This window comes from Dipodomys merriami, unplaced genomic scaffold (assembly GCF_024711535.1).
Source record: "Dipodomys merriami isolate MVZ:Mamm:240054 unplaced genomic scaffold, mDipMer1.0.p SCAF_832, whole genome shotgun sequence".
Taxonomy (NCBI): domain Eukaryota; kingdom Metazoa; phylum Chordata; class Mammalia; order Rodentia; family Heteromyidae; genus Dipodomys; species Dipodomys merriami.
The window spans coordinates 330462-358099 of NW_027206438.1; the positions used below are offsets into that span (position 1 = coordinate 330462).

At 37.7% G+C, this 27638-nt stretch overlaps 1 protein-coding gene across 1 annotated transcript; it reads right to left on the reverse strand.

Annotated features, from left to right (window-relative positions):
- Window positions 1-663: 663 nt before the first annotated feature.
- On the reverse strand, window positions 664-24769 carry LOC138819949 (vomeronasal type-2 receptor 116-like). The gene is made up of 8 exons (XM_070011550.1): window positions 24725-24769; window positions 23593-23700; window positions 22702-22865; window positions 18122-18410; window positions 16162-16968; window positions 15023-15241; window positions 2514-2637; window positions 664-1586 (listed from the first exon to the last, which is right to left on the reverse strand). The coding sequence occupies exons 1-8, from the start codon at window positions 24767-24769 to the stop codon at window positions 664-666; spliced, it is 2679 nt and encodes an 892-aa protein (XP_069867651.1).
- Window positions 24770-27638: the final 2869 nt, after the last annotated feature.

Sequence of the window (27638 nt, forward strand, 5' to 3'; positions counted from 1 at the left end):
AAGAAAACCAAAACAAAACATATTGAAGAATATTGGCAAAAAACACACGTAGGAATGTAAATACACAATTATCAAACAAAGTAAGCTCTACAAAGTATATAAAAGCCTGGAACTTCATCATGAGGACAATATTAAAGGATTTCATTGAGGATTAAGCAGCATACTGATGTGTAGGCAAGAAGCTAATGTTCTTTAAAATTTAGAAAATACTATAATTCTAACTACTCTAGGAGCTAAGATGTGATTATCACAGTATGAAGCCAAACTGGGCAAGAAAGTTCATGAAAATGTTATCTCGTTAACCACCAAAGAGCCAACAGTGGAGCTGTGAATTAAGTGGAAATGCCACAGTTTTGAGTAAAAAAACACAAACAACAAACTCAGAGAGAGTACCCAGAATTTAAGTTCAAGCCCCAGTACTGGCACTAAATAGGAAATTTTAGGCAAATGGTTAAGAAAGCAATATTAGAAAACAAGTCAACAGAGAAAATATAGTAGTTGACATGATGGGATAATAAAACATATAGAGAATAAATTTCAAATTTACTTGGCTCTGGCTAGAAAAATGAGTAAGAGTCATTTATTCATCGAAGTTCTTACAACAATATAAACTAATATCTGATGGGAAAAGGAATATATTTGACCTAACATTTAAGTTTCACCTTAAGAGGGTGTATTTCTCCCGGGATGGCTTCTGTCCCGGAAGCCAAGCAGAAAATTTCTATCTGGTCTTAACAAGATAATGTAGCACTTGGGGGCAAAGATACACCCCAGTAGTCCTGCACTAGACACCAAGATGGAGAAGATCTCTACAGCCACCATGACCTCCCCCTTGGCACTGTGGTAGACAGGCAGAAAAGTGAGCCAGACAATGCAGAACAACAGCATGCTGAAGGTCAGGAACTTGGCCTCATTGAACGTATTAGGCAGATTCCTGGCCAGGAAAGCCAAAGTGAAGCTGACCAGAGCCAGGAAGCCCAGGTATCCCAGGACACAGTAGAAAGCAGTGAGGGAGCCCTTGTTACACAGGATGATGAGGTGGTCATGTTCAGAGTGTGCATCTGTGTCAATGAAGGGAGGAGAGGTTCCCAGCCAGATTCCACAGAGAGTCACCTGGATCAGGGTGCAGATGGGGATGATGAAATTAGGAGCTCCTGATAGCATAAGCCACCTCATCCTTCTCCCTGGAGAAGTGACTTTGAAGGCCAGAACCACAGTTACAGTTTTGGCCAAGACAGCAGAAACAGCTACAGTGAACACAACTCCAAATGTGGTCTGTTGTAGAATGCAGGTGCTGGTGTTGGGACGGCCAATGAAGAGCAAGGAACAGAGGAAGCAGAAGATGAGGGAGATAAGTAGGATGTAGCTGAGAGCTTGATTATTAGCCTTGACAATGGGAGTGTTCTTGTGTTTCACAAAGACCCCAAGAACAACTGTTGTGAGTGTAGATAAAGAAAGAGCCATGCAGGCCAAGGCCATCCCTAAGGGTTCTTCATAAGTCAAGAATCTTGCAGCTCTTGGGAGGCACTGGTTTCTCTCTGTATTGGCATACTGATGATCTGGACACTTCATACACTGCTCCATATCTAGTGAAGAATTCAAATAAACATTTATCCATTTCCAATACTTAAAAGGAAATTAGAAAGTCCCTGTCTAGAGATAATACTGACACGTGAATTCTTAGTAGCATAAAGTAAATATTACCAAGTATTACCAGACATGATCACTATTATTTTTATGTCTTCGTCATGTTCCCACACTTATTCCCATATTCTCATACTTTAGTCTGATTGAAATTCTTTTGCTTGTAATGACCATCACAAATATTGTTACTTGCCATTTCTAATATCCTATGAATAATTTTCTCTGCCTCTTCATGCTGCCATAATTCTCAGACATGTGTGCACAAGTCAAACCCCTTATTCAAAATTGTGGGTAGTAAAACTTTGCAACTTCCTCTATATTCTCTATACAATATAAATTGGACAACTGTGACCCTTCCTTGAAATTGTTATATTTGTCTCTTCTACTCACCTATAGAGGATGGAGAAATCACTCTTTGAAACTATAAAGTCATACTATGCACAACACTTTTGCCTGCATCTTACACCAAACCAAACCCAGAGTATTTTCTCCATTGCAAGAACAGTTCTAAGATCTAGGAAATAAAGATATACACGATCTGTGTTTTCTTTGTAGTCTGAAGGTAATTTTGAAGAAGATGGGGTCCTCGTGCTTAAAAAGATTTGCACTTACTATGATAGAAGTTAAGCTTACATTTCTGAGTATTTGAATAAACATATATACAATAGACCAGAAAAAATTAATCTTATGCATAAATCAGAGTCCATGATGTTTTTTTCAAGAAGAATCAACCAGTGTCACAATTAGATGATTAAGTGAAGGAAGGAAGAATTTGATTCTGTAATCATAATATACAACTTTTGCATTGGCTTGCATGGATTGGGGATACCAGCAAAGAAAATGAATTTCTCACTATGGCATGAACTTACCTGACCCATTAGCAATCTCATTCTCTGAGCACGGTGTGCAATCAAAGCAACAGGCTGCCTTTTCTTCCTGAGGGGATTTCCTGAATCCAGGACCACAACTCTCACTGCAGGCAGATTGAGTAGGCTGAGGACAAGCAGATATTTGTCAGTATTTGTTTAGACTTTACATAATGCTCCAACAATCCATAGTATTAAAATACTGAATTATTAGAACTGAATCTAGAGGGGGGACTAAGATGGCAACTGAGCAGTAGGGAAACACCACAGCTCTCCCCCCCAAAAAAGAGAGTTCAAGTTCCATCGCTTAATCTCCCCAAGTGACCGGCAACAACAAAAAGACAAACACCCTGAGAAAAACAGAACGAGGAAAAAAAACAAAATAAGAGAGAAAAAGAAGAATTTCAGACAAAAGAAAAGCGAAGACCCCTCCCCCAATCTTTACTGGCGACACTGCTGCACGTGAAGCCGCTGCCAGCCCAGCCCAGTGGGGGCTGCCAGAGTCCTAGAGACACAGGGGTTTGTCTGCAGGTCACCCACACAGAAGCCACCTAAGGTACCGATGTTGGACCTGCTGATCGCTATGAACAGAGAAACCTCTGAGCCAGGAGCTTGCACAAAAATCCCACCCCCACCCCTCACTGTATATCTGAGCAGAGAGGTTCCATCCCACCAAAGCCACTATGCACGACACCGGGAACCCCAGAGCTACAGAGGACACCCACAGAACAGCAGAGCAAAACTGCAAGGAACCAGTGCTGATCCAGAGAGCATAAGCATAGACAAACCCCAGTGCTCAGTGCATGGAGGACCCTCCCCTACCTTTGGGCAGATGCTGGAGGCCCACCCTACGGCGCAGACCAGAACAGCATCAACTGAGACAGAGACAGAAGTGAAACATGCAGAGCGACCACCGCCCATCCCAGCCCACAACCACCTCAACTGAACTCTGATTGCAACAACAACCAATGACCTACATCACACAGAAACAGCTACTAGCTCCAGGGTGAGTACCCTACAGGGGACAGTGTATACCTCAAGGGAGACCACAGCTGGTGGGAATCCCCAGACCCTGACCCAGCCTCCCTATCCCAACATCTGGACCACAGGACCCACTAAAAATGGGAACTTTTCGAGAGCTCCATCAGCCCATGGAGCACACACAGCTGGCCAGGCTAGAGCAAGAGTGCCCCTGGAAGGGACCTTAAATGCCCAAGCCAGGAACACCGCCATTGTGTCAAGACAACCAACAGTGGAAGAAATTTGAACTGTGTATTCCAGGCTGCATAACCTAGGCAGGATACACAACAGCACAGGTCCAACCGGCATGCCCCAGGCTAGGGGGCATGGGAATCCAGTGCCTGAGCAACACAACAAATTCCTCCCAACTGAAGTCAGAAGCTGAGCATATGCCTCAGCAGAGGGGAGAAAAACAGGGAACTGCACCCCTTGGGCAGCACGCCTGTGACAGCAAAAGACCCGAGGGGTCAGGACAAGAGAAGCCCAATCCATACCAGAACCTGACCCATATATTCTAGGCTGGGAATTGGACAACACAGGCCATAAGCATCTGATAATAGTCAGATAGGCTGGTAAGGTGGCTCAGCAGTAGAGTGCTGGTCTTGGGTGCATGAGGCCGTGGATCTGAATACTCAGCAACACATAAGCAGAAAGGGACCGAAATGGTGCTGTGGCTCAAATGGTAGGGTGCCAGCCTTGACCTGTAGAACTGAGGGACAGCAGCACCCAGGCCCAGAGTTCAAACCCACAACCGGCCAAAAAAAAATTACCAGGAGCCCATAGCAGACTCCAACATCTGGAAGAGTGCATCCAGCACATCCGATCTCGCCAAGAGCATCTGTAGGAGAAAACAGGAGCAGTCTAGGCCATTCAACCTTCTAAAGGCAGGAACTGCCAGTGATCTACAGCAGAGAGCCAAGAACCCCTATGTGGTTCAGACCAACAACTGGAGGTTGGCTCCCAACAGAACCGAAATCAGTTACAGACTCTCTACCAGCACAGAAACAGCAACCAAGCAATGACAAACACCTATTGAACAAAACAAAATTTCAGATTAGTCTCCAATAATCCCTGAATCCCCTGCAAAATCACAGAGAAAAATTACAAGGTTTATCAATACCCAGGATAGCAAGCTATCACCAAAAGCAAGCAGCCAAGCAGAGGAGAGCTCCAGTGGGAGCAAACAGGAATGGAAGACAAAAGCCACATCCAAGAGATGCTGTAGGCAATGACTCAAGGAATAAAGCAAGAAATAGACCAGAAATTGAAAGAGCACAGAGTCGAAATATCGAAAGAGATGCAGGATATCAAACAGGAGATGCAAGCAAAAATAGAGGCAGACCACACCTCACTACGAGGTGAGATTAGCGCCAAAATAGAGGCAGTACACTCCTCATTGAAAGGTGAGATTAGGACTTTGAGAACCAATATTAAATCCATAAATGAGTCCATTTCCTCCATGCAAACCACAATGGAAGACACAGATAACAGAGAGAACGAAATGAAATGTAGATTGTCAGATACAGAAGACAGAATATACCAACTGGACCAAAAAATTACAGATATGGAAAAATCACATAAATTATGCCGAAGGGAAGTTAAAGAGTAAGCAGATAGTGCCAAGAAATTTAACCTTCGTATAACTGGAGTGGACAAAGGTGAGGAATATCAAAGCAAGGGAATGCAACACCTATTCAACAAGATAATCAGTGAAAATTTCCCCATCTCCAAAAAGAACATCTTACCTACATTACAGAAGCATATAGAAAACCTAACAAGCAACATCCTAGGAGAAACACCTCTAGACACATTATAGTAAAAATGATAGGTCTGAATAATAAGGAAACAATCTTGCATGCAGCAAAAATGAAGAAGGAGTTCTACTACAACGGGAAAAAATTAGAATCACTGCAGATCTCCACACAAACACTGAATGCAAGAAAGGCCTGGGAAAGTACCATACGAGCCCTGAGAGCAAACAACTGCCAACCCAGACTGATATACCCGGCAAAGATAGCATTCACATTCGATGGAGAACTGAAAAATTTTAATAGCAAAGAAAAACTAAATGAATACATAAACATTAAGCCAGCATTACAAAGAATACTAAGAGGGGGAACACAACCTGAAGATAGCAACAGGGAACAGGGATCTGTACCCAGACAGGCAGTAATAGACGTCTAACTGAGCAAACACAGTAGGAAAGGAAAGAAGAAAAACAAGGAATGACAGGGACCACAATGCATCTCTCTATACTGTCTTTTAATATTATCAGGCTTAATTCTCCAATCAAAAGAAAAAGAACTGCAGACTGGATCAGAAAACATGACCCATCCATCTGTTGCCTTCAGGAGACCCACTTCTCAGCCAAACATACAAACAAACTCAGAGTGAAGGGTTGAAAAGGATCTACCAATCAAATGCCCCCAGTAAGAAGGCAGGTGTAGCAATAAAGAAGGTGTAGCAATCCTGATATCTGACAAAATGAACTTTTCATTGAATTCAATGCACAAAGACAAGGACGGACACAACATAATAATACAGGGAACAATCCAAGAGGAGAATATTACTATCATCAACTTACATTCCGCAAACATTGGTGCACCCAAATATGTTAGGCAAATACTCTCAAACTTACAGAATAAAATAGATCCCAATCTGATAATACTAGGAGACTTTAATGCCCCACTCTCACCAAAGGTTAGGTCTACCAACCAGAGGATTGGCAAAGAAGCTACCGAGTTAAGTGAGGCCATACTTCATGTGGAACTAACTGACATCTACCGAGTATTTCACACTGAATCTACAGAGTACACATTCTTCTCAGCAACTCATGGAATTTTCTCCAATATAGACCATATCAAAGTTCATTCAAGGAACTTAAGGAAATACAAGGGGATCAACATAATCCCCTGTGTCCTATCTGACCACAGTGGAATCAAACTAGTTCTCAATAACAAAGCATACCGCAGAAATTACTCAAATACATGAAAATTGAACAGTACACTTCTAAGCAATGCCTGGGTAATGGAAGCGATCAAAGATGAAATTTAAATATTCCTACAACTCAATGACAATGAAAAACACATCACAAAGAAACTTGTGGACACAGCAAAAACAGTCCTGAGGGGCAAATTTATTGCCCTCAGTGCCCACATCAAGAAAATGGAGACAGACTAAGTAAATAATCTCATGTTGCAATTAAAACAGCTAGAAAAAAAAAGAAAAAAATGGAACCTAGAGTTACTAGATGGAGCCAGATAACCAAACTAAGAGTGGAGATCAATGAAATAGAGAATTGGAGAATCATAGCCAAAATTAACCAAAGAAAAAGCTGTTTCTTTGAAAAAATAAACAACATTGATGGACCACTGGCAAGATTAATTTAAAAAAAGAAGAGAGGAAACCCATATTAACAGGATTAGGGATGCCATAGGAAAAATCACAACACATACCCAAGATATCCAAACAATTTTAACTGACTACTTTCAAAAGTTATACTCTCTAAAGAAAGAAAACCTGGCAGAAATGGGTGCATTTTTAGAGTAACACAAGTTGCCCAAACTGAGCAAAGAAGTAAATCAATTAAATAAGCCAATATCCTACAACAAGATACAGGAAGCAATCAGAAGTCTTCCAACAGAGAAAAGCCCAGGACCAGATGGATTGACAAGAGAATTCTTAAAGACACTTAAAGAAGACCCTTAAGATCCTTAAAGAAGGAATAATACCCATACTCCTCAAGCTCTTCAGAGAAATAGAGAGAGCTATCCCAAACTCATTCTATGATACCAATATCACACTCATCCCAAAATCAGACAAAGACCCAACTAAAAAAGAGAATTACAGTCCAATTTCCTTGATGAGCAGATGCACAGATCCTTAACAATATTCTAGCTAATAGAATCCAGAAAAACATTAAAAATCATAGACTACAACCAGGTAGGTTTCATCCCAGAGATTCAGGGATGGTTAACATATGTAAGTCAATAAATGTAATCCAACACATCAACAGAGCCAACGTCAAGAATCACATGATTATCTACACAGATGCAGAAATCGCCTTTGATAAAATTCAACATTCATTCAAGCTAAAAGCTCTGGAGAAAATAGGAATAGAAGGAACTTTTCTTAAAACAATAAAAGCCATTTACTACAGACTAATAGCCAATATTAAACTTAATGGGGAAATGTTACAACCAATTCTCCTAAAATCAGGCAAAAAGGCAAGGATGCCTTGTCTCTACTCCTCTTCAATATAGTCCTGGAACCCTTAGCCAGGCAATAAGGTGAGAAAAAGACACTAAAGGGATCCATATAGGAAAAGAAGAAGTTAAACTATCCCTTTTTGCAGATGACATGATACTATACATTCACGATCACAAAAACTCCATCCCCAAACTCTTAGAAATCATAAATCACTTTGGCAAAGTAGCAGGATACAAAATCAACCCACAAATATCAGTTGTCTTCCTGTACACTGACAATGTACAAGCAGAGTGGAAATAAAGGAAGCAAACCCATTCACAATAACCTCCCCCAAAATGAAATATTTAGGAACTAACCTAGCCACAGATGTAAAAGAACTATTTAATGAAAACTATAAACAGTTAAAGAAAGAAATTACAGAAGACACTAGGAAATGGAAAGACCTCCCATGCTCTTGGATAGGCAGACTTAATATAGTGAAAATGGCAATACTGCCAAAATTAATATACAAATTCAATGCAATTCCTATTAAAATCCCAATGACATACATCTCTAAAATATAGAAAATAGTCCAAAAATCAATGTGGAACAACAAAAGACCTAGAATAGCCAAAACAATTCTAGGTAATAAAGATAACATGGAAGAGATATCCATGCCAAACTTCAAGCTCTATTATAGAACCATAAAAACAAAGACAGCATGGTACCGGCATGAAAACAGACCCGAAGACCAATGGAATAGAATAGAAAATCCAAAAATAAAACCACAGGCCTCCAGTCAGCTGATACTTGACAAAGAGGCCAAAGACATACAATGGAAGAAACACAGTCTCTTCAACCACTGATGCTGGGAAAACTGGGTGGCCACATGGAGAAGACTAAAAGTGGACCCCAGGCTATAATCATGCACTAATATCAGCTCAAGATGGAATAAAGACCTTAACATTAAACCAGCATCTCTGAAACTATTGCAGGACAGAGTAGGAGAGAAACTTGAACTTATAGGCACAGGAAGGAAATTCCTGAACAGAGTCCCAGGGTCACAACAAATTGGAAAGTGTCTCGACAAATGGGACTACCTTAATATAAAAAGCTTCTGCACAGCTAAAGCTATAACAACCAAGCCAGAAAAGCAACCATCTAATTGGGAAAAAAATATTTACCAGCAATATATCAGGGACGGGGTTTATATCCAGTACATACAGGGAACTCAAGAAACTAATCCCTTCCAAACCAATTACTAAATGGGAAAGGGAACTAAAGAGAGACTTCTCAGATGAAGAGATAAAAATGGCAAAGAAACACATGAGGAAATGTTCACCATCGCTGGATGTGAAGAAAATGCAAATAAAGACAACACTGAGATGCCACCTTACCCCAGTCAGAATGTCCCACATCATCAAGGCAGCCAACGACAAATGCTGGAGGGGATGTGGAGAAAGAGGAACCCTATTACACTGCTGGTGGGAATGTACACTTATACAACCACTTTGGAAAGCAGTCTGGAGGGTCTTTAGAAAGCTGAATATTGACATCCCTTATGACTGAGTCATACCACTTCTAAGCATCTATCCTGAACAACAGGAACCACTATACAAGGACACATGCACCTCCACGTTTATTGCAGCACTGTTCATAATAGCCAGGATATTGCAGAAGATCGAATTGCAGAAGATCGAATCTCAGGAATTGAAGACAGTCTAGATATTATAGAGAAAGAACATACAACCATCCAAGACAAGTCCAAGAAATATGATAGTTCTGTCGAACCCTTGGAAGACATCTTCAGAAGGCCTAATCTAAGGATAATGGGTGTAGAGGAGCAGCTAGAAACAGAAGTTAATGGCCTAGGAAATTTATTGAACAGAATCCTAGCAGAGAACTTCCCAAACATGCAAAAAGATAGGCCTATTCAGATACAAGAAACTTTTAGAACCCCAAATAGACCAGACCAGAATAGGACATACCACTGCCACATTATAATCCACACACGACCAAATCAAACCAAGGAAAAGATCCTTAAAGCTGTCAAGGAGAAAAGATTAACCACCTATAAAAGGAAACCAATTAGAATCACCTCAGATTTCTCAGCAGGGACAATCAAAGCAAGAAGAGCCTGGAATGATGTATGCCATGCCCAAAAAAACAAACAACTATCAACCAAGAATTCTGTAACCAGCTAAACTCTCCTTCATAACTGAAGGTCAAATAAAAATCTTCCATAGCAAATAAAAATGAAACAATACATCTCCACCAAACCAGCCCTACAAAAGATTGTTAAAGATGCCCCACACATAGAAAACCAACAAGACCACAATAAAGTCCAAGAAACTGCATCCAAACTGAGATTCCAAGAACCATAGGAAGAACACAGTTTTTGCAGCCCCCAAGAAGGTTGATAACATGGCAAGAATCCCAAATATCTCTCAGTCTTATATCTTAATGTTAACGGACTTAACTCTCCAATTAAGCGACACAGACTGTCTAGTTGGATTAAAAAACAAGACCCTTCTATCTGCTGCCTGCAGGAGTCACATCTTGCCCGTAAAAAAAAAACACATTTTCAATGTTAAAGGCTGGAACAAAATCTAACAAGCAAACGGCCCCCATAAAACAGGCGGGAGTTGCAATCCTAATATCAGATAAAATAGACTTCAAATTAAAATTTGTGAGAAGAGATAAAGACGGTGGCTACATACTAATTAAGGGATATCTCCTTCAGGAGGATATTACAATTCTAAATATCTATTCGCCAAACAATGGAACACCCAAATTTATCCAAGAAACACTACTTTCCCTCAAATCCCATATAGATCCAAAGACATTAATTGTTGGAGATTTTAACACACCAATCTCCACACTAGATAGTTCAACTTGGCAAAAAGTCAACAGAGAAACTCCAGATCTAAACAGCTGCATAGATCAACAAGATTTAACAGACAATTACCAAACATTTCACCCAGCAGCATCAAAATACACATTTTTCTCAGCAGCACTATTTTCTAAAATAGAACACATTTTAGGCCACAAAGCAAACTTGTCTAAATTCAAAAACATTGAAGTTATACCTTGCATTCTATCTGACCAAAAGGGAATAAAATTAGAGCTCAACACCAAATGCCACCAAAGAAAATCCGGTATCACATGGAGGCTGAACAACACACTGTTGAATCACGAGTGGGTCATGGAAGGTATTAGAAAGGAAATTCTAATGTTCATGCTATTCAACAAAAATGAACACACAAATTACCAGCTCCTCTGGGACACAGCAAAAGCAGCACTCAGAGGCAAGTTTATAGCTCTGAGCTCCTACATCAACAAATTGGAGAGATCTACAACCCACAATTTAATGACACATCTAAACCTCCTTGAAAAAGTGTAGCAAGATAAACCCCAATCCAGTACACAGAAAGAAATAATTAAAAGTAAATCAGAATTAAATGAATCAGAATCCAAAAAATTATAGAAACAATCAACAAAACAAAGAGTTGGTTCTTCGACAAACTTAACAAAATTGACAGACCCTTAGCAAGTCTTTTCAGAAAAAGATGAGAACACACCCAAATTAATAAACTCAGAGATGAGAATGGAAACATCACCACAGAAACAACAAAGATTCAGAACACTAAAAGGGAATAGTTCTCAAAACTTTATGCTAATAAGTTTGAGAACTTAACAGAAATGGACCTTTTCCTAGCAAATATTGTCAAGCCAAAACTAAACCAAGATGAGTTTAACCATCTTAACAGGCCCATATCAAGCATTGAAATAGAAACAGCAATAAGAGACCTGCCAGCTAAGAAAACTCCAGGACCAGATGGTGTTACAGCGGAATTTTACATGGCCTTCAAAGCAGAGTTCACAACAATACTCCTCCAACTCTTCAATGAAATTGAAAGAGAGAGTTCAGTACGTAACACATTCTATGAAGCCATCATAAGCCTCATCCCAAAACCAGGTAAGGACTCATCAAAGGAAGAGAACTATAGACCCATTTCTTTGATGAAAATTGATGTAAAACTTCTCAACAAATTTTGGCCAATCACCTTCAACAATTCTTCCAAAAAATTATACACCACAATCAAACAGGATTCATTTCAGGGTTGCAAAGCTGGTTCAATATATGCAAATCAATTAATATTATTCATCACATCAACAGGGGCAAGAAAAAGAACCGCATGGTTATCTCAACAGATGCAGAAAAAGCATTCGACAAGATCCAACACCCCTTTATGATGAAGGTTTTGGAAAAATTAGGAATCCAAGGAACATTCCTCAATATAATAAAGGCTGTATATGACAAATCTACAGCCAGCATTATACTTAATGGTGAAAAACTAAAGCCATTTCCTCTTAACTCAGGAACAAGACAAGGATGTCCACTCTCTCCACTTCTCTTCAATCTAGTATTAAATTGCCTAGGTTCAGCAATAAGACAAGATGCAGACATAATGTTGATCCATATAGGGAAAGAAGAAATAAAACACTCCCTCTTTGCATATGACCTGATCTTGTATTAAAAGAAGCCCAGAGATTCCACTCCCAAATTACTCAAGCTGCTTCAAAACTTTGTCAAATTAGCAGGGTTTAAAAATTAACCCACCAAAATCAATGGCTTTTCTGTATGCCAACAATGAGAAAAGTGGGGCTGAAATTAGGAAAGCAACCCCATTTGTAATAGCCCCACAAAAATAAAATATCTAGTAATTAACTTAACCGAAGAAGTGAAGGACCTCTATGATGAAAACTTTGAAATCTTCAAAAAGGAAATCAAAAGAGAACTTATAAAATGGCAAAACCTCCCATGCTCCTGGATTGGAAAGATTAACATCATGAAAATGGCAATAGTTCCCAAGGGTAACTACAAATTCAAAGCGATACCTATCAAAATTCCAACCTCATTCTTCAAGGAAATAGAAGAGGAAATCCAAAAATTCATATGGAACAATAAAAACCCTGAATAGCAAAAACGCTCTTCCATGGAAAGAACACTGCTGGAGGAATATCAATACCAAATTTCAAAGTCTACTATAAAGCCATAGTAATCAAAACAGCTTGGTACTGGCACAAGAACAGACCTCAGGACCTATGGAATAGAATTGAAAACCCAGAAATGAACCTACAGACCTATAGCCATCTAATATTTGATAAGTGAGCTGGAAAAACAGAATGGAAGAAAGACAGCTTCTTCAGTAAATGGTGCTGGCAAAATTGGTTCACTACTTGTAAAAACTAAAGCTAGATCCTTATATATGACCCTGCACCAGAATCAACTCCAAATGGATCAAAGACCACGAAGTCAAAGCAGACACTCTGAAAACATCACAGGATGGAATAGGAGAAACCCTACGTCTCCTAGGCCCAAACTGAAATTTTCTGAATAGAGACGCGGAAACACAACCAATCAAAGAAAGGTTGGACAAATGGGATTGCATGAAGTTGCAGAGCTTATGCATGGAAAAGGACATAGCTAGCAAGATTAATTGAAAGACCATGGATTGGGAGAAGATCTTTACTAACCATACAACAGACAAGGGTCTCATATCTATAATATACTTAGAAATCAAAAAATTAAAACCCCAACAACAAATCCTCAAAGAAACAACTGCCCAATTAATAAGTGGGTAATGACTTAAAGAAAAACTTCTCTGAAGAAGAAAGAAGGATGGCCAATAGACACATGAAGAAATGCTCAACGTCCCTAGCCATAAAAGAAATGCAAATCAAAACAACATGGAGATACCACCTCACTCCAGTTAGAATGGCAAAAATCAAGAACTCTAACTACAACTGATGCTGGTGGAGATGTGGACAGAAGGGAACCTTACTTCATTGTTGGTGGGAATGTAATCTTGTTCAACCACTTTGGAAAGCAGTATGGATGTTCCTCAGAAGACCTCACATAGAGCTCCCCTATAACCCAGCAATCCCACTTTTGGGCATTTACCCAAATGTTTACAAACAAGGCCACACTAAATCTACCAGCACAACTATGTTTATTGCAGCATTATTTACCATAGCTAAGATCTGGAACCAACCCAGATGCCCCTCAGTAGATGAATGGATCAAGAAAATGTGGTATATATACACAATGGAATTCTATGCCTCCATCAGAAAGAATGACATTGCCCCATTTGTTAGGAAATTGAAAAACTTGGAAAAAATTATATTAAGTGAAGTAAGCCAGGCCCAAAGAAACATAGGTCCCATGGTTTCCCTTATTGCAATATCTTGTATATGTATGAGTCAAGTGGAAAAGATCAGATAATGTGATGTTAGGAAAATGAACCCTTAGATATGTACTTTAATGTTTTTTTTTTCTTTCATGCATTTCTAACGCATTTATAAGAGTATCTCTTCGTTGCTTTGCATGTCCCTTTCCCACAGTATAACCCCTGCTTTCACTATAGTTGATGTCAGTGTAACTTGTGGAGGACATGGGTAAAAACAAGTCGTTTAAGGATACAGGTGGACCTGTTGCAACAATGAGATGTACAAGTTGTCATGTCGAAAACGAGCTTTACAATGTTGGTGCGGGAGGGGGGAGGGGGGACGGATTGGGTGGCTGAGTGGGGGAGGCTGGGAAGGGATGTGAAGTGTAAACAAAGGAGGAGGCTGCAATGCTTGATAATAAATGTACACATTATCCTGCCCATGTAATTGTTACCACTCTGTACACTATGTTCACAAAAAAATAAAATAAAATAAAAAATAAAAAATGAAAAAAGAAATATGTATCTTATGACACTATTCTAAATCACCATGTAGAGACTGTGAATGTCTATTTTTTTTGTCCTAGTCCCAGGGTTTGATATAAGTACATGTTCATTTTCCTTGGGCTTTTTTCTCCTGAAGGTAAGCACTCTACCACTTGACCTGAGGTTCCATCTGAGGTTTTTGATGGTCAATTGAGAAAAGAGTCTCAAAGACTTTTCTGCCCAGTTGGACTTTCAACAGATATGTAATCTTAGTCCTCAGGATATTTTTCTCCTGAGTAGATAGGATTACAGGCATGAGTCACTAGTGTCCAGCCCTGCTTTTATGGTGGTTAAATGAAAATAAGCCTCTCAGAGAAGATCCTGCTTGGACTGCCTTCAAACCACAATATTTTTATCTCAGTCTCCTAATTAGCTAGTATTACAGGAATAGGTTGCTGGCATCCAACCAGATATACATTTTAAGGCTGAAATTTTCTTATATGTTATCCAACCAGATATACATTTTAAGGCTGAAATTTTCTTACTTATATGTCCTTAAAATCATTGCAATTAAACCCAACCCACCTCTATTGTTCCTATGGCCCAGTGTACCATATCTTCAGATAAAGACAGTTGATGAGCATATGGAGAAAACTTTCCTACTTTCACCTCAAGTTCAAGACCTTCTGGGAAATTCCATATGTTTACAATGTCATAGTCTGCTTCCAATTTCCTTTTCTCATCCAAAGTCACTTGATCTCCAGCAGTATTGTGAAACTGGATGTTCTTCAGAAAAGAGTGCAGCTAAAAGACATACATCATCTTATGGTGAAGTACATCCTGAGTTACGAAAGAAAACCTGAAGAAAAAAAGTTCCTGATTGCCTTTAAATTTTGATGTAGAATGAAAGAATAGTAGAACCACCTAATGAAGCATTCCAGAAGAGAATCTATGGAGGAATAAAAATAATTTTGCCAAATCTTGGTCACTCAGCAAAGGGGTAGATGCAATCTTTTCAAAAGAAACCAAGTCTAGAGAGTCACAAATAAGATGACTCTCAGTAGTCTAGCCAGTGTTTCCCACAACCACTAATTTTATGCATGTTGCTAATCTGAACTTGGTAAAATTTTAATATTTAAAGTAGAATAAAACTAGGTCCCTTATCCAAAATGTGGATAATTCTATTCAGCAGGTCATTCTTTTGCTATTACATAAGAAACTCATAGGGAAACTCAAGGTGCATTTATAGTTTTCAAAATATCTGCTATAAGGGAGGGGTCAAAGCAACAGCAATATATACAAGACAATATTTTGGAAATGATCTGTACAATTTTAGGGGGAGAGGGAGGGAAAGTAAGAGAAAAACGAATGAAGGGGTAACAAGTTTGACAAGAAATGTACTTACTATCTTACTTGTGTAACTGTAACCGCTCTGTATATCATCTTGACAATAAAAAATACGGAAAACTATCTCCTATGAATATGTTGAGGCTATTTGTAATTAAAAGAATTTATGAAACATGGAACTCACTTGATCCATGTTATGGCCTGCTTTTCCTGAAGAGCACTAAAATACGTCCAGAGTACTTCACAGACATTTAAACAAACATTATTTGTTGGTTTTTGGAAAACATACCAAAAATGCTTAAATTTTATATGGCATGAAAACTATCTAGGAAGTGACATTGCCTATGGGGTATGTGATCTAACACAGAAGGCCTTACCTGTGCAGGGGAAGTCACTGCCCCTTCCCTCTTTCCCACTGTTTGTGCTTCTGTTTGATGAAGAAGCAGCTCATGGAGAGCCTGGGCCACAGCATACACAGCATTGTATATATGGTAACTGTCTCCAGACATAGTCGTGTCAAAAATGTGTCCAGGCAACAAATCCAAGGAGGCTTCATGAGGACAGTTCTCCCACGTTACACAGTCTGACTCTGAATCTGAACAATTAAAAGACAGAAACCATAGCCTTGCTAGGAAAAAGTCTTCTGGATATTTGAAAGGGTTAACTGCCTTTACAAAATCTGTGAATCCCAAAATATCTGGATGATGGTGTGAAAAAATGAGAGGTACATGTAATGAACCTAATACAAAATATTTCCTCCTCATGGTGAACTCTAGCTGTGAGTTCATGATACAAACTTTTCCTTTTACTAAAAATTGCTCAATACATCTTACCATATCTAGTAAGGCTTCATTATCACCATGTATGATGAGGACGTTTGCTGAAGATTTATTAATCTGTTTATAAAGTGCCATGACTTTAAAAACATATGCCAAACCAGAGGTTGGGATTGCTAGCTCAAAGTCTACACAAATTCTATTCTTGTCCATCTCTTCTTTTAATTCAGGAAGAATCCACAAGCCATTCTCATCTTGTGAGGTCAATAGTCCAACCCAGTTCCAGCTGAAATGAAGGAGTAAGGAGATCAGGGCAATGGCTATCGATGTGTCCTTTGAGGCCATCTGATACAGAGCAGGAAAGTTTTTATGGTCACTCAGAGCATGATCAAAAGGCCCAAATGTAAGCTAAACGGAATGAAAATTGAATGTTTCATGAATGAGAAGATTTCTATCCATTATGATCTCACTTATGATATGTATTAAATAACCATTTGAAGTAGGTGGAAGGTAGATTTTTCTTAGTTTAAAAAATTGTTTTTAATAGTTGTACATTTCAATTTGTTCCTACAAAGCTCCTTGATCTTTGTCACTATTTCCATCAACTCATTCAATTTATAGCAACTCTACCCATTCCTTGACTTTCCTAGGTCCATTTTCACACACACACATCTGAATATGTATATATATCTAAATATCTATATATAGACATATACATACATATATGTGATACGTTGTATTTTCCCAACATCTACTCCATATTTCTCTGCCCCTTTGCACATCCCTCTAACAACTCTCCCCAGACAAGTTATGCTTCAATGTTCTAGTGCTAGTTTTTTATATCTCTTTGTTGATCAGAAATGTTATACCATGGGATTCCACCTCTATGTGTACCATAGTTTACAGATTAATCAAATCTATTTGTAAATGGATATGTGTGTTTCCTATATTTATTTTATATTACATGTTCATATTTTAGATTTAACTTTCACATATGAGAGAACACATGTCCCTTTCCCTTTGTGAGTCTGAGTTATATCATTCAACATAATATCTTACGTGCATGTGCACACATGTGTGTGTGTGTGAGTGAGAGAGAGAGTGTGTGTGTGTGTACTATTGTAGGAGCATGAACTCAAGGCCTCGTGCACTTCCTTGGCTTTCTCCCTCAAAGCTACCTCTCTATCACTCAAACCACACATTACTTCCTGCTTTTTGTTGGTTAATTAGAGATTTCTCCTTAGTAGCTTGGTTTACAGTTAGCCATCAGGACACAGCTCAACATATTGCTATACTTTAAAGTCATTTTTCCATTTCCTGATTTTTTAAGAAAATTATTGACAATGCTTAAAAGTCCAAACAATCTCTTTGTGGCTCTAACTTTTCCAGTCCCTTTACTAAAAATGGTAGTGTGGATCTCTATTACTTTGAATACTTACTCTTGATATCACAAAATTTGATAGCCTCATAAATCCAGTATCTTCCTATAATTATCTTCTAACAGATGAAATGGCACCAAATTAGATACTTTTTTATATCCCTTCACTCCTCCCACTCTCACCTGGGGAAACCTGTACAGGTTCAGCAATATACCAATCTGGGAAGATAATAATCCTGATGGTCCTGTCAGTACTGCTATAGACTTGCTCACTCTCACACAGGAGTAGTTTGGAAGGTTGTCCTTCCCAAAGAGGCTCGTGAAGGGATTTTTAAATGTTTTCCAAGTTTCCATATGAGCATTACAGATATTAAATCCTAGCGTCAAGTTATGTAAAATATGAGGATTTTCATTGATCTCTTCAATAGCAAAAGCCAAGGCCAAAACAAACTGGTAGGTGTTGAAGATAAACCTGCATAATGAGCATAGAAATTTAAAACATCAATTTGATGGACTAAGTACTTGCTTCTCTGCCAATGAATATGTTAAAGCATTATCCCAACTATGATGGAATGCAAATATAGTCTTTTATGCTTCTCTATGGGATTAAGGACATGAAGGGAATTTGTCATGCATAAGATTAAGAAACTTAAGAGAGAGCTTGCTTATTCCCCATAATCACATGCACCACAGCAAACACTAATGTTGCCCATTAAACATGGAATAGTCTTTCATGAGACACCAAATATTCTCTTGCTTTTTATCTTCGAGTAACTAGCTCCACTGTGTGAAAAATCTTGTGTTTTCGGTCACCCAGTTTATCTTATGTGGTTATAAGGCAGGCTGGGCTAAGTAATACATCTTCAATAGTTATTTAAGGAAGATTCTATATTAAGTTTCTCTAACTAACAGACCTGAAATATTGAACAGCTCTTCCTGCAATATCAGCCAGAAGACAGCTCAAATACCAGGTGAAGGAATTTTATTCTTATTTATGTAATAAAACAAAGGGGATGAATCTAACTACAAGCACATCATAATGGAGAAAGAAATCTCCAACATGAAGAGTAATGAAAGAATTGTAAGCCATACATTGAAATCCAAAGATTCAAGGCCATCATTGTAAAATGCAGTAATCTCTATTGCCTTCCCAACATTGTTAGGTTGAGATTCTAGAAAGACTACAGAGGAATAAAGAGAATCAACACTTTGCTCTCTCTCTCTCTGTTATGTCTGTGCAATGGTGTGAGTATGTGTACACACACATTCTAAAGAAATAATATTGAATCAATACATATTGTTTAAAAAGGAAATAATGGAGGCTAGGAAGAAATAAAAATGTGAGGCTTAACTTGTTTAACTCATGGTATACACATACTTGAAATTTCAATTTGGAAGCCTATCATGTTAATGATGTCTTCTAAACAGAAACAAATAGTAAACTTGAATAAAGTCTAATTGAACATATGCATATATAGGAGGAACCTGAAAGAAGAATGAAGACGTGTGGAAAATGATTGGTCAAAAGCTGACAACACTATTTTGAAAAAGCAAATATTAGTGTATTGAGGATTTAGTAAATGGTTGAGAATGACAAAAGTTAAAATGCTTGTTCTAAGAAGCAATGGCAGAATTTAACTTTCCTAATGTAGACAATGATAGAAATATGAGATAGCTAGAGATGAAAGCTTAATCAAATATTTGACCACAACACACACTCGTGTACAGAAGCTATAAATGGAACTCATAACACATAGGTATTCCTCTGTTTTCCTAATGGCTGACTCCACATTAGAATCCATAGAATCCTGGAGAGCACGGCAGACAATCTTTAAAATATTAGGGACAAAAATGGATAAATTGGGTACTAAGATTACTGTTGCCAGCAAAGACATCCATTAGAAGTGAAGGATAAAAGGGTAAAGATATTCCCAGACAAGTACAATTAAAAGAATATACTCCCACACACCTGTTCCACAAAAAAACAACAAAAGTATTCTATTTGTCATCCAAATTTAATGCACATGTAATATGACCACTTTGTGAGAAAATCAGAATGGGTAGACAGCTGTTTGAAGAAGTTTTTAAATGGGAAATGTTAAATGTTTATGGAACTACTGTATACAAAAATAAATAGTTATTTTTACATAGTTAACAGAAAAGCATTTTGTGCAAAAGATTGAACCATAGATGAGTAATAAAAATATTCAAGAATGTGTAAAACCTACTAGTCAAAGTGGCTATAAAACTAGTTGAAAATACTCTAACATTGTAAATGTGCTAGCAAAATCACACACACAATTTTTATGCAGAGGGAAAATTGTTAATATAATTACATCTTGTAATTACTGTAGAATCTAAAATTGGATATCCAATATTACAAATGATAAGAGGAATATAATGCAGTTGCAGTTCCTGTTTGTCTTTAACATTTCATCTTAATATATTAAATGAAAGATTTAATTTAAAATTAAATTAAAAGATTTCATTATGACATTTCTGAACATTCATTTATGGACTTTGATCATAGCCCTCTATTGCTTGTATGTTTATTTTCTCTTTTTATTTCATCCTCCTCATCCCAGAGAGTTGTTATTCCAAAATAGCTTCTTATCATCTATTTTCAGCCCAGTAATTACCAGAAAATATATAACAGCAAATGAAAGCACATAATCCAGTAATCAAAAGACACTACTATTGAACTTCCTTCATAACCACTGAAGGAGAGAAAAAGTCGAAGAAGCTTCAATTAACATGGAGAACAAATTACATAATAGCAATAAGGAACTGTGACCTGTCAACAATGACTGCAAAGGTAAATGCATGAAATTCTACCAGTAAGAGCTAAAATGGATGAATGAATAAAAACCCAAGGCCAAAGGAAACGTTGATGCCAAGAAACTCACTTCACCATCAGTGGCCCTCAGTGAGAATAAGAAAGGTCAGAAAATACAATTGAAATACAAAAGAAATTAGGAGTGTGTAAACATATCCAATAGACTTTAATCAAAGCAATGAAGTGACATTTTGTAATGTAATGATGAAGATATCAAGTTTACTAGATGAAATAGCAATTCAAAATGTGTATTTACATACTATACAATCACTAAACTATGTTAAGCAGACTTTGATAGTCCTCAATATAATAATAGCTGAAGATTTTATGGATGGATCATTCTGACAAAATCAACAGGGAGGCAGCAGATCTAAATTTCAAACTTGATCAGAAGATCCTCACATACACCAGCTGAACACCTCATTCAACTTCTGAGTAAAACTTCTCTCCAAGCAAACAATCATGGGATGGGACACAAAGCCATCCAGATTTTTAAAATGTTGAAAGTATATTGAGCATATATACAAACACATATAGTAAGGATAGAAATTAAAAAGGAAAATAAGCATATAACATGAAAATTACATGAATTATCCATTAACCAAAATTAAGTAGTAAAATAATAATTAAGATTATTCAATTTAATTAAATGATTAATGGATGATAAAGTGAATTGTTTTCAAGGCAAATTTCAAGAAATAAATATAATGAAAACCATAAATAAATGAAAATAAATGAAAATAAATGAAAATAAAATGAAATAAATAAAATGAAAACCATATTGGTATAGAAAAAGGGGAATAAAAGGAAAACATAACCTTTCCTATAAGTCAAGAGAACAGATAATTAGCTGAAGCACCTGCACTGCATCTGAAAGAACTAGAAACAAATTGATTTTTTTATTGTACTGTTTTCTGTTCTTCTTTTTCCTCTTTTTCCATTTTTCCTTTCGCTTTTTCTTTGGTATAATCCCCTCTTGTCCTGTTTGTTATTCCTCTACCCTCTGTTTTGCATATAAGCTTATCTAATTTGTGGAAGAGAATGAAAAACAGAAAGGGTGGGACAAAAGGTGAAACAATTAAGCAATGATACACATTAGACAATATGGCATAAACTATACCCCTTGTCAGGGAGAGTAGTCGGGATAGGAGAAACTGAAGGAGAATGAGGGAGGGAGTGACACTGTTCAAAAAGAAATATACTCACTAGCTTAATTATTTAACCCCTTTGTATATATTCTTTACAATGTAATTTTTAAAAATTGAAAATAAAATAATGAAGATAAAAGAAAATTAAAAAAAACTATGGCTATAGAAAATTTAGGAAATGGTAAAAACTTCCACAAGTTAGTAAAAGGAATGAAATAATCAAGTAGAAACAGTGAGACAAAAGGTATGCCAATTTAACAGTAATACTTACTAGACACTGCTTTGGAAATGAATTTTACATCTTGGAGCAGAAGAGGAGTCAGGCGATCAAGCAGTGGGAGGAAACATGTGGAGGCGTAACATTGTTCAACAAGAAATGTATTCTTTACCTGACTTACATAGCTATAACCTCTCTATAATCATCTTTATATTAAAATTAAATTCAAAAAGAAAAGGAAATAGAGTATGAAAACACAGAAGCAATAATCAATCAAGCAAAGAGGACGTTCTACAAATCAAAAGGTAGATAAAACTGAAGTAAATATCACGAAGAGCTTACCATCATAGAAAGAAGAATATACTTGGATGGAAACTAGATTTCTCTCTTACTTGTAGGCAGAAAACCGCTCAAAAGTAGATGCGAGATAAAATAATGAAACTGAGGTGTTTCTCTAGCAAAAGGATGGGAAGACACAGAGCATTTATGTGTGCACTTGGAGTTACCATTGCCCATCCTGAGAACAAATTTGTAAATGGAAATACAATGATGAGTTACTTACGGCTTGTTCTGTCCATCTCCAGAATCATCACTTTGACTGCGATCTGTTCCCAAAGTGTAGAGAGGGAAAAACCCAGCAATCATTACATCTCCATCCATGTGTGCTCGTTGCTTCATAGTAGAAAAGCAGCCAGTGCCAGCACAGGACCTGATAAGGAGGGGAAGCTGGAGAAGAACAATTGTGAACATCAAAAGGCTCATTTTTGACGCACCTGCCTAGGTGAAATTCTGGCTGTCAGGTATATATATTCATAAATCTTTTTATTGGTGTCTATGTGTCTTTTTATTGACAGAGAGGTACACTGTAGCGCATCTTTCATTAAAGCCTCTGTGAATCCTCAGGAATAATGGGTAAAACTTCCCTGGGGCTCTGCATCTGTGGCCCTGAATGCAGAGAAAAACATGAATTGAAAACATGTTTGCAGATTCTCCTTCTTCATCCTAAGTAATGTGATTTCCTCCAGGACAGCAGATAGTGATGCCCCAGGGATGAAGTTGTCTTTGATGTATTTGCTCTAATATCTGTGTCAAGGAACTATTTGCATCAAAGTTATTTGGGATGACGCAACCGGATTGCATCAGAATATGCCATTTCAGGTGCATGGTGAAATGGCCAAAAAAATTATGCCAGTGAGATGTCAATGAAAGATATTATTGCATCATACCAAGATGGTAAATTCACACACCTATTATCCAAAACAGCTACAGAACATTGCTGGTTGATTCAAGCAGGTTACAATCCAGATTCAATATACAGAGGTCTCTACAAATGCATCCATTTACCATTGCCTAAGGAAGCAACAATGTTCCTGATCTATTGATTGTTTACTTTGTTGTGCTAAAAGTTTTTAGTTTGATATAATCCCAGTTGGTATTTCTTGTTCTTGTTTACTGAGCTATTTGGAGTTTTAATCAGGAAGTTACTACCTAAACGAAATTTTCCATTTTTGTCCATATTGTAGTGCTTTATCTCAAGTTTTAGCTCATAAACATCAGGGTGCTGAAAAACAATGATCATTCACAATATAGGGCATCCTTGGTACTTGGACACGGTGTCCAGGGAAGATGGCTGCAAGTGTGTCCCTAAAGAACCTCTGTGAAAAGAAGCATTTAATCAGCACATGGGCTGGCCTTGTGTGTACACATGTGGGGTCTATACACCCAGGGGCATGGCTGCCTGGTGCTCTCTCTCTCTCTCTCTCTCTCTCTCTCTCTCTCTCTCTCTCTCTCTCTCTCTCTCTCTCTCTCTCTCTCTCTCTCTCTCTCTCTCTCTCTCTCTCTCTCTGCAGACAGCAATTGCTTCCAGGACTCTGAGTAAAGTCCCACAAAAGACAAATGCATCAAAAAAGGACACAATGGAATTATATGCTTCCATAAGACAGAATAATACTGTGCCACTCAGAAGGAAATGGAAAAATGTGGAAAAAATTATATTAAGTAAAGTAAGCCATACCCACAGAGACATAGGTTGCATGGTTTCCCTCCTTTTTTCTAACTAGAATATTCATATAAGTTAAAAGTAAACACGCTGGATGATAAAAGCCAAAAATACACTGGATGGAAAAAGACAAAAAAATACACAAAAACACATGATAAATTATACTGGACTCCAATAATTCACACTGTGAGACCCAAGGAGGATATTCTAAAGAGGGTCATGAATCCCAATAAGTGATTGCATATGAGCATATAAAATGATATTTATAGATATGAACTCAAAGACTTGGAAATGAAGGTTTCGATATTTTGTTTATGTTTTCTTTGTCTTGTTTTTATTTTCTGTACATTTTGTCTTGTATGTAAGTTTAACCCTTTTGGGGAGTGTAAAGGGGGAGCATAGAAATTGTAGGACAAAATGCAGCAGAGATAATCACTAGACACTATTTTGAAAATGAACTACAACTCGTGAGCAAGATTGGGATGATAAAAATGGAGGAAGAAAGGGTAGGGTTGATGCTGTTCAAAAAGAAATGTATTCATTAATTGACTTACTTAACAGTAAGCCATCTGTATATCACTTTTACCGTAACAGTAAAAGAATAATCTTCTAAGATGAAGTATGTATCCATTAAGTGTTTGTAAGAATTAAGGGGATATTGAATTGAATTATAATTGCAGATGTTCCACATACAATAATGGCAAAAATAGGGCATTTCTGCTCAAAATGAATAGTACAACAAAGATTTTACCTGCTATTTGAGTGAAAGATAGAGTATCTCTATGCCGCTAGAATTATTGTATGTATAGTTTGTCTTCCCTAATGCCATTAGGATATCACAGTACAACACATTGTCACTTTAACCTGGACAGGGTTAAGTCTATTACAAGGTGTTGTAGAACTTGACTTCACAGCCCACCCTTTCTGTACACCTACCATAAGTTAGCTAACACCCAGCATATACTGAACTATCTGTTCAAAAGGTGAGTGCCAATTCTAATACCATGGGACTCTTTACCTGCAGGAAGAACATAAGGAATAGGCTTGTGAAGTATGTGCTCAGAGAAGCATCCCTTTTGGCTGATGTCAGAACCACGTGTCCATAAACAGTGGTGGTGCTAGCTTAGGCTGGTCCTTTGAAGTGTGCTGTCCACAGCTATGGAAACTTTTCTGTGCCTCTCTTTCCTTATAAGTATAACATTCTCTGCATATAGTTTCAGTTATCTGAGGCAAGAAACAAAGAAGACATTTTTATGAAGAAGACACCAGATTCTATCTGGAAGAAATTTCCTATCCTAGATATATACAGAACAAAGATAGCAGAGATCAGACTGAGAAGACTCTAGTCACACAGACATATCTGGGGTTGGTTGTCCATATGTATGGAGCACCTACAGCATAAAAGCGTTATTTCTAGAAACTGAGCGTAGTTTCCTAAGATGATCAGGAAACCCACGCTCTGCTGGGCTTCAGGAAATAGAGAACTCTCTTTAACACTAGAAATCCTGAAGAGTTCAGTAGGTGTGAAGTCCTCAAAGACTCATCTAGACAGAATGAAATTCTCAACTCCAGTTTGAACTTCATATCATAGGACCAACTCAGAAAGTAAGAATGCTTTGGTATCAAGGGAGGATAATTTTCTTCAGCATGTTGGTGTGTGTGTGTGTGTGTGTGTGTGTGTGTGTGTGTGTGTGTGTGTGTGTTGGACATGGGCAAGCACTAGAGGCCATAAGTGTTGTGATGTGCCCTAGAACCCTGAGGATTGGGTCTTTTTCTACAGGAAGAAGAAGACATAGAATGGTGGGTATTGTTTTCAGCTCTGGACGAGGCTGCAGCTTAAAGTTTAACTCTGTGACAAGTCATTCTCATGACAGAGAAAGGTCATCCTTTCAGAAAAGAATACAACTACTAACAACATTTTGTCTCTGGCTTCCTCCCTAGAGTTTATCATCACTAAATACTTGCCTCCTCCTTTGTTTTCCCCCTACCATTACATCCGTCCCACCTGAACAACTACCACACCCCCTTGCCGAAGTTGTAAAGTTCATTTTCAACATAATGTCTTGTACATCTCATTGTTATATCGGTCAACTTGTATCCTTTTCTAAGCATTTTGTTTTTTCCCTTCTGCTCCCTGAATTAGAGTAGATGCAGGGCAATGAAAACAAATACAGTGACAGTAGGGGTTATACCATGAGGGGAGAACATGCAAAGCAACAAAAAATTACATGGCACATTATAAAGACATTAGAAACTATAGTAAGAAAGAAAAAACATATTTGTGTCCCTATCTTGGGGTTCATTTCACTTAACATCATCATATATGGTCATATGTACATAGCTTTTGGCCTTTACTGTTTGTCCTACATATGTACTAGATATTGCAAATAAGGTAAACCGTGGAACCTATGTTTCTTTGGGCATGGCTTACTTCACTTAATATAATTTTTTCCAAGTCTTTCCATTTCCTATAAAATGGAGCAATGTACTTATTTCTGATAGAAGCATAAAATTCCTATATATATATATATATATATATATATATATATATATATATATAATATGCTACATTTTCTTGATACATTCATCTACTGAGAGGCAGCTGGGTGGGTCCCATATCTTAACTATGGTAAATAATGCTGTGATAAACATACTGTGCTGATAGCTTTAGTATTGCCTTGTCTGTGATCATTTGGGTAGATGTCCCAAACTGTAATTTCTGGGTCATAGAGGAGCTCTATGTGGAGTCTTTTGAGGAAACTCCATACTACTTTCCAAAGTAGTTGAACAAGTTTTCACTCTCAACAACAATGCAGTAAAGTTCCCTTCTATCCACATCCCCTCCAGCATCTGTTGTGATTAGAGATTTTGATTATAGCCATTCTAACTGGGGTGGGGTGTAATCTCAATGTTGTTTTGATTTGCATTTCTTTTATGTCTAGAGAAATAGAGCATTTCTTCATGTGTCTATTGGGCATTCTAATTTCCTCTTCAGAGAAGTTTCTCTGTAAGTCTTTAGCCCACTTATTTATTGGGCAGTTGTTTCTTTGAGGATTTGTTGTTGGGAGATGTAGTTTTTTGAGTTCCAGGTATATTTCAGATATGAGACCCTTGTCTGTTGTATGGCTAGTGATGATCTTCTCTCAATCTGTGGGCTTTCTATTGATATTGCTAACTATGCCTTTGCCATGCAGAAGCTCTGGAATTTTATGCAATCCTATTTGTCTAACCTTTCTTTGATTTGTTGTGTTTCTGGATTTCTATTAAAAAATTTCAGCCTATGTCAAGGAGATCTATCGTTTCTCCTATTTTGATCTGTAATGTTTTCAGGGTTACTGCCTTGACTCCAAGGTCTTTGATCCATTTGGAGTTGATTCTTGTGCAGGGTGATATATAAGGATCTAGCTTTAGTTTTCTAAAAGTGATTAACCAATTTTGCCAGCACCATTTACTGAAGAGGTTGGTTTTTTCCATTCTATTTTTTAGCTCCTTTATCGAAA

Excerpts from the sequence above, each read along its gene's own strand:
- LOC138819949 (XM_070011550.1), bottom strand. The coding sequence starts at position 24,769 with ATGGATACATACTTCATCTTAGAAGATTATTCTTTTACTGTTACG. Across the intron at positions 18,411-22,701 it reads GGAGATGGACAGAACAAGCC|GTTTATCTTCAACACCTACC; the intron begins GTAAGTAACTCA and ends CTCATTATGCAG. Across the intron at positions 2,638-15,022 it reads GGGCCATAGGAACAATAGAG|CCTACTCAATCTGCCTGCAG; the intron begins GTGGGTTGGGTT and ends GCTTGTCCTCAG.